This window comes from Heloderma suspectum, chromosome 7, assembly GCF_057233095.1.
Source record: "Heloderma suspectum isolate Gila_16-S chromosome 7, 16-S_ref, whole genome shotgun sequence".
Classification (NCBI taxonomy): domain Eukaryota; kingdom Metazoa; phylum Chordata; class Lepidosauria; order Squamata; family Helodermatidae; genus Heloderma; species Heloderma suspectum.
The window spans coordinates 37,898,069-37,906,126 of record NC_139464.1 but is presented as its reverse complement, the minus strand read 5'-3'; the positions used below and the strand labels follow the sequence as shown (position 1 = coordinate 37,906,126).

Sequence of the window (8,058 nt, the reverse complement as noted above, 5' to 3'; positions counted from 1 at the left end):
ACTGAGTGGCAGGTACTAAAAAGCCCTGAAAGAAGGTTTCAGGGTGCATATTTGTGCAGTGAAATTTACAAAATGTGCATGGACCTTTTCAAAGAGGGCATGCTGACTGATAAATAACTCTCTTCAGTTTTCTGGGGCTTTAACCAAACCTGATGTCTATTTCCACCTCGGTGTGTGCAATGATGTTCCAAGTATCGTTCTGTTCCATTTTATCACCAAGGGATCGTGCATAATTTTTGTGCATATTTGCTATGATGATGATGGTGTTAGGAATGGAACAAAATGGGAAGAACAAAATGCAAAAGTGACATTGAAGGACTTAATTGCGTTCCTGCTAATGGCAGCCCAAAGAGTCATAGCTAAAAGTTGGGAAAACTGTAGAACTTCTAACATTGAAATCTTGGTATATGGAATTGTGGCAAATAACCTTGGCACAAAAATTGATGTACCAACTGAAACTAGCCAAAGTGAAAATCAAAACGTCTGACCTCTATAAACAGTGGCAGGAATTCATTTTATACACTAATCAGGGACACACACAGCATTATTTGTCAAAGGCCTTCCTCAGTTTATGGAAAAGAGACTACATTTGATTTGTTATGGTGAAGACTTATAAAGAAAACTTCCAAGCAGCCTATGGATTCCACCTATATCTCGGTTTATGAGGTAAAGGGAAAAATATACATATATGTTAAATGTGCCACTCTCTGTCAGTAAGTAGATTTAAATCCAATGTGTGCTTTTTAATTTATTTTCTTTCTGTTGGTTTGTTTAATCCTGTTTTGGAAAACTAATAAAATATTTTTTTAAAAGAGGAATGGAAGTGTGATTGTTTAAAAACAACCACTGTGTTTTGCCAGTTCTGTTTGCTTTATAATGGAAATGTAATCATAGAAGTGGACTGTAGCTGGCAGGGAGGGGGGTATAAATTCCTGCCCCAATTTCCATTCCCAGCTGGCTTCCCCTCCCCTTTCTGGCCCTTGACCTCTGCTTCATCTCTCTGTGTCTCTGGGGATCTTTGTGTAATGTAATACTAGGATTGCCACACGCTGGCCCCTCTAACCAAGAACGTCTAGGACTTCCCCCCATATTAGCAGCATGCTCTCTGAGTAAATAATATAAAGCCACTTGCTTATGATGAGACCTTTAATTTCAAACAAATTCATTACATGTGTGGACCTATCAAGGAAAGCAATTCCCATACAGTTGTGGAAATGATACATTACTTTTGTAGATACAGAACACCAACCTTTAACAAACATTTTAGAAGCTTGTACACATTTCACAAGCTATCTCAATTTTTTTTTCTCTTTAATCAATGAACATTCTCTGGATCAGTCAGGAGCCTTAATCAAACATTGAAATAATACATGCAGTGTGATCCTCAGGATGTTTCCTCAAAGTAAGTCCAGCTGAGTTAAATGGGACTTACTTCCTTGTAATCAGTTTTCCTTTGCATCCTTAGTCCTGCATGCCAGAAGGTAACCCACCCAGTGCAACAAAAATCTAGACAAAAACTTTGTTCAGGCATTTTAGCTCTTATGCAACTAGAATTGCATGAGAGGAGAGGGGCACACATTCCTTGGCCCCAACCCTTCCGTAGCATCCTTTTGCTTCGCCTCTCCATCCCCCATGCATTGGAGGGTGAATGTCTGCAGTGAGCCTGCTGTAGCTCCCCACACAATTTAGAATTCTTGAATGATTCAGAACCCTTGAGCCATCTAGAACCCTTGAATGTTCAGGGTTCTAAATTGCACAGGAAGTGTACATACATACAGCAGACTCTCCGCTGCAGACTGTCATCCTCCAATGTGTTGAGGATGATGAGGAAGCCATTGATGGGGCAGGGCCAGCAAACACCTCCCCACTCTCCCTTCCTCACATGAGTCACTGAATGCCTGAAAAGGGCTAAATTGATTCCCACTACACACTTACGAGATCCCATAACAGGGATCTCAGGACTTGGGGGACTGCATAATCTAAGATGCAAATATGAGGTAACCCAAAAAGTAACTAGTGTGTGTTACCCCATTATAATCTGGTTTTGCTTCTAACCACACTCTGTCCCCATTCTCCAATTTAAGGATTGTACTTCCAGATAGGTTTTCATAAACATCTGAAGTAAGCTGATAGCTTCCTATCACTGGTTGACCATTTTTTATCAGTAGAATATTGGAATTCTTATACGCTTCCATGTTGTAGCCAAAGAAATAGACTCCTGGGACTTGACAAATGAAGGTTCCTGAAGCCACATCAAAATGTTGCTGTTCATTGTAGATGATGTTGTGAAACACAATGGGCTGGCTAGGCTCTGGATAATTTTTTCCCAGATGTGCAGAAAAGGCAGATGTCTGTCGTGGTGGGCATACCCCAGGATGGCCAGGGGGACCTGGTTCTCCTCTTTCACCTTTTGGGCCTATTGGACCTAGCTTTCCTGGAATGCCTGGCAGTCCAGTAAATCCCGGAGCACCTGAAGAACAACAACCAAGAGGGAGAGAAGGAAAGGAAAACAACAACTCAGCAAAAAGAGTATTGAACTGTGTGTCATGGCAACGGGTCTTCTGAAAGTCCCTCTACTCTATATTTCTGTTCAGGATAGCCTGAATTTGCTTGCTCAGAGACACTTTTTCTACCTAGTAAAAAACATACCCAGGTCATCAAAGATTGTGCAACCTAGGGCAAAATAACTGCAAAAACACTGTTGAAACAAAAGGCAAAAGAGGGCCTGAACTGCTTTAAAAAAATAAACAGCTAGGGCTGAGATGGTCCTCCATCTAGACTTATTTCCTAACGTATCAACAAAATTCATTAGGGCACAATCCTATGCATGTCTAGACAGAAAAAAAGTCCTACAATTTCCAGCATTCCCAATCAGCATGTCTAAACATGCATAGGATTGCACCCTTAATGGTCTAACCCCACCTTCCCCAACCTGGCACCCTCCGGATGTGCTGAACTACAATTCCCATCATCCCCAGAGAGCATACCAAATGGTGACTGGGGATGATGGGGATTGTAGCCCAACACATCTGGAGGGTGCCAGGTTGGGGAAGGCTGGTCTAACTGCATATTCCAGTGGATCCTTGTGAAATGTAACACCGATGGTCACTTCTCTATCTTCAGCAGGGTGAGGCATAATTTGCAGCAAAAGGAGCTCTCTGTTGTGTCCCAGTTTGGCCGCTTATCTTGTAAGCAGAGCTCTGGAAAGCTGTGGAGTGGGGGAAGCTGACTAGGGTAGGTGTTTCAATGAAAAATCATTGGCAGGGGAGCAGAACTGAGCATCCGGCATTTGTTGCTTCTCTGCTGTTTTGTAAGGGAGAAGCTGATGTTGGTGTTAGGTTGCAGGCATGCTAACTAGACCATTATGCCTGTACTTTTGCGTAAATGGGGCTATTTATGGCCACCATTTTACAGAAATTGTGACTTGCGTAAATAGCGAAGCTGCCATTTTTATGCAAAATGGCGGCTCACGGGATGTGGGGACGCCACGCGCTACTCCCTGTAGGTTCTCTGGCAGCTCATGTGGTGCACCAAACAGGGGCAGGCAGCTGGTGGGTGTCTATCTAGCAGCATGCGCAGCAGGTTCTGATTAGTTCTCCCATCCCTATCTTAATCTCTGCAATTACAACTCTTTGATTTTTCAAGGCAATGTGCAGCAAAGTATTTCCTATTAAACTGGCACAAAATCATACCTTTTTCTCCTTGTTCTCCTTGCTCGCCCTTCTCCCCTTTTTCTCCATTGTACCCATTATGACCCGGGTTTCCATTGAGTCCGGGAGGACCGGGAGGTCCTTGAACACAACATGGATGAAGATTGCTCTCTTGATTCGCTGCTGTTGTGACCAAAAGAACCGTCAAACTCCAGACACCTACAGCAGCAGAAATAAGAAACAAAGCACATTAGCTTTTCCAAAGTAATTTTCAAAGAGACATAGAGCTTTTCTACACAAGGCTATTAATCGGCTGTTAATTGGCTGTATCTGCTTTCGGTTTCGTCACAGAACGGAGATCCAAACACTCTACAAGGAGCATTCCCTTTCCTGCTTTTCCCCTACATAACCTTTAGGTGACACTGTGGTACAGCGGAATAGTGCAAATACACAAAAGGAAATTAAATGCTGCATTTTCCCTGCTCTAAAAAATCTGTCTAAACATGTGTAGGATTGTGCCCTAAAAAGCTTCAGTCACACATGCATGCTCATCTATCTACTCTCATCTACCTACTGTCCACTTGGAAACTGGAAGCTGTATGCATGGATTGATATAATCCGAACGCTCTGTTTGTGTGATGATGTGGGGTAAAACAAAAGTTCTGGTGTTCCATCTGTGATGTATTCGCATATGTCACTCATCCCTTGATGTTGCAGCCAGTGAGTGATGAACATGCATACATAAACCAGTCCTAAGTAGCTGTTTCAGCTGGAATTTAATACGTATCATGTGAGCACAAATTCAGATTGCTTCTGAAGGTAGTTTTTCATGTCAGTCTTAAACAAAATCACTCCCTCTAATAGAGAACTCAGGTCATAAATGCTGGCCATAATGGGGCCAAAATAGAACCACTGAGAAATAAGGGGGAGGTGTCAGCATACTTGGAGGAATCCCAAGGTTTGCAGAAGCACAAAACTTTCTTTTAAAAAAATGAACACCCCACCCCGCCCAAATAACAGCCCAATGGGGACTGAGCATGCCCTGTGGCCACGGAATGTTGAGTGTTGGTTGGAAAAGAAAAATGAAACATGAGGGAGACAGAATGGCCTTCTGGAGGCTGGCTGGCGGTCTGGCGGTCTGGCAGTGAGACTACATTGCAACATTTTGCTGCAGGTCCCATGTGGAAACACTGTTAGGACTTGCTCCACATCTAAACCCATGAAAAAGGTAATGAAAAGGGTTCACAGAGATCCATGCATAGGTAGCTTCGCCTTTCATCTCTATTATTAGGCCACCTCACATCTACAAGGGCATGCATTAGAAAGTCTACAAAAGTTGATCTTCTCTTGGCAGAGCACGTGCTGTTCAGGGCTCAATCCTATACATGGTTAGACAGGAAAAAAAATACCCTACAACTCCCAGCATGCCCCAGCCAGCATGACTGAGAACCCAGGCAGGCATGATGGGGCCCCAGGCTTGAGGTTTTGCACCCCTGCCCTAAACCATACTTAAAACTAATCACGGTTTGTCCAGATTCAGATGTAACAAGGAACACTGATTAGCTGAAAACAAAAGTGAAAATGTCCAGTCTCCTCCTTGCAGTCATGCCAGAAGTGGAGAAGGGAATGTGCATCGGCCAGTGCTTCTTCCACATATGAAGACAGTGATGAAGACACTTGTCTGAGAAAAAAGGTGACAGTATCCAATGTTGCAGTAGCCAATGGCGACAAACTCAAACAGTGCTAGCGGAGCTCTGCTGAATCTTTTCGTCACACAAGCAGTTGCACTTTACAGTGCAAAGCAGTTGTGCAACCAGCTGCACAATGGGTGCAAGCTGTTGCATAACCCAAGAGGAATGCATAGCGGGTTGCACAGGGGGTTACGCAACACATTGCAGAACCATAATGCAAAACCCGTTACGCAACCACAGTTGCACAAACGTAACTTCAGTTGGATTCTTCTCTTGCACATAGTTCAGAACCTAGTTTCTGCTAGTGCAACATGCTTTGCGCTAACAAAATGACACAGCTGGATACTGCCCCAATGTAAGCCCAAGGCTCATTCACCTAATGCTGAGCAATAGTTTAGCACTACATCTGAATGCTGTCAGTGTGTACCGCTATGTTAAAGAGCTACTGTACAGCAGAGCATATGTTTGGGCTCTTACAAGAATTGGAAAGTGGTTTTAAAAGCCCACATTTTTATATATGTGTTTGTTTTATTTATCTAAGAATTGCTGTCCTGTTTGCATAGCCAAAATTCTAAAATATATAATAATGCAATAAAATCAACCATTAAAAGCCCCCCAAACAACAGCAGACTCTGGAGATTTCATTAGCAAAATTAATGATCTAATAATCCTAGTGAAGCTCAGTAAAGAACCACCTTGTCAGGTTACTTCTATAGGGAGCAGGTTGCATAGTGAAGGGGCAACTACTGGGAAGGGCCCTGTTCATTATAGCTGACCACCTTGGTTCAGAAGCTGCCTGTGGGAACTTTTTCAGAACAGATAATGCTCTATTTAGGTTTGGTTTTTTTTAAGGAAATCCTAAGTGAAGCACTTATTGGCACTCATTGTGTGAACAATTCAAGCAGGGCCCCTTGGATGATCTGAAAACATATAGAGCAGTTCTTAAATTACCATAGTCCCATGCTGTCCTTATTGTCTTTAGAAGCATTTAACTAAATACAGCTAACCTGCGGCTTTGTAATACACTGTCATTCTGGTGAGAAGAGAATTAAACATATTATCAGGAAGAAAAAGAAAGAAAGAAAGAAAGAAAGACCAAACAAACCTGGCCAAAAGAAGCCATGAGATAGTCCTAGGATCATCTTGAGTTTTGGGGCGTGATCTGCCTCTTGAAGCTCTCTGTTCTTCTCTTACGTACTTCTTGCAGGATCCTCTGAAGTTCCAAATGTGCTTGAATGGCTGCATTGCTTAAATATGTACACATATCTCCTTGTCTGCTTTTTTTTATCGATGGTCATAATAGTTATTGAGCAAGGAAGGAATTTCCCGGAATTCTTCCTCCTATTAACTCCTTTTGTGCTTTCCTAAAGAGTTATGCGCCAATTCTTCCTCTAAAAACACACACATGCATGTATCTAAATCCATTTCTGGAAAATGAAAGTTCTGATATTTGCTTAGATATAAACCTTGTATAGCAGCAGAGTGAAGTAAAAGCATTTTTCACAGGGAAATACAATTTGTTTATTTAATGAATTCAACACGATTGATCTTCCAGAAAGCTGTGGCAGGCTATAAGAAAAGTAATGGCTGCTGTCACAGGAAGAAAATGGGGAGGGGGGAGTTAGAATTGTTATGTTAATATTTTCCTGTGAATTGCAGCCCCCTGTAAAAACCATATTTCAACATGCAAGTCAGCTTAGTTCCTCTGTATTTGAAAAGCTCTCCTTTTTAACTCATGAAATCTAGTTATGAACAAGCAAATTTATTTTTTACTGTTGTACCATTCAGTGGTACTGTTATGGATTTTCTTAACAATGATTAACTTTTATTAATTCAAAGAATGTACACATTAATGAACAAGTGCAATATATCTCCAAATACCAGCAGCCAGGCCCCAACAACAAGATGGAAAAGCCATCACTTCATGCCCTGCTTGTGAGAGCCCACATTTATTTATCTGGTGGGAACGCTGGACTGCATGGACCTTCTCTGATGAGGTATCATTAGAGGGAGGAGCCATAGCTCAAGGGTGAAGCACCTTCATTGCATGCAGAAGGGTGGAGTCAGTGCCAGCTCCAGGTTTCTGAGGGCCCTTGGGCAAGACACCCTCAATGGACCCCCTCCCTCAGTCAGTGTACATTCTCACCACCATGGTCACCACATCCTCTTCCTTGTCGTTGCTACCACTTGCTTCCTTGAAAGGCAGAGACCCAGTGAGCAAGCAGGCAGTGGTGTGGCGTCTACTGTCCCTCCGAATCTCACCACCACCACTGTCTGGGCCAGAGCAAGAGGCAGGTGAACAAGCAGGTTGCAAGGGTGAAGAGGAGGAGCAAGTGTAGGGAACTCTTGTCAGTGGCCCCCTGTGGGGTGTGGGCCCTTGACAGGGGCCCAACCATGCCTACCTTTGAAAATGGCTCTGATTGAAGGACCGATCTCGGGCATGCCCACTTATATAGGGCCTGGAGGCTAAAGTACAGACGATGTGTGAGACTTGTAATTGGATTTCCAGATGTTTATTTAGAGAATGTCGCTCAGTGGTGGAGCAAATGCTTTGCATGCAGAAAATCCCAGATTCAATCCCTGCACCTCCAATTAAAAGGATCCAGTGATTGGAAAGACCTCTGCCTGAGTGCTCTGGAACAATTGGGCTAGTCAGAGTAGACGGTATTGATTAGATGGACAAATAGTCTGACCTGGTAGTATAGCAGGGCTCATTC

General features: G+C 43.0%; 1 protein-coding gene across 1 annotated transcript; it reads right to left on the bottom strand.

The window, feature by feature from the left end:
- Positions 1 to 1,129: 1,129 nt before the first annotated feature.
- Positions 1,130 to 6,373, bottom strand: LOC146339560 (protein HP-25 homolog 1-like). Its single transcript, XM_084811885.1, has 3 exons — positions 6,349 to 6,373; positions 3,693 to 3,869; positions 1,130 to 2,470 (listed from the first exon to the last, which is right to left on the bottom strand). The coding sequence occupies exons 1-3, from the start codon at positions 6,371 to 6,373 to the stop codon at positions 1,980 to 1,982; spliced, it is 693 nt and encodes a 230-aa protein (XP_084668011.1). The 3' UTR covers positions 1,130 to 1,979.
- Positions 6,374 to 8,058: the final 1,685 nt, after the last annotated feature.

Coding starts and splice junctions, on each gene's coding strand:
- LOC146339560 (XM_084811885.1), bottom strand. CDS start 6,373: ATGACAGTGTATTACAAAGCCGCAG. Junction 3,870..6,348: donor AGTGTATTACAAAGCCGCAG/GTTAGCTGTATT, acceptor CTGCTGCTGTAG/GTGTCTGGAGTTTGACGGTT. Junction 2,471..3,692: donor AGGAGAACAAGGAGAAAAAG/GTATGATTTTGT, acceptor GTTGTTCTTCAG/GTGCTCCGGGATTTACTGGA.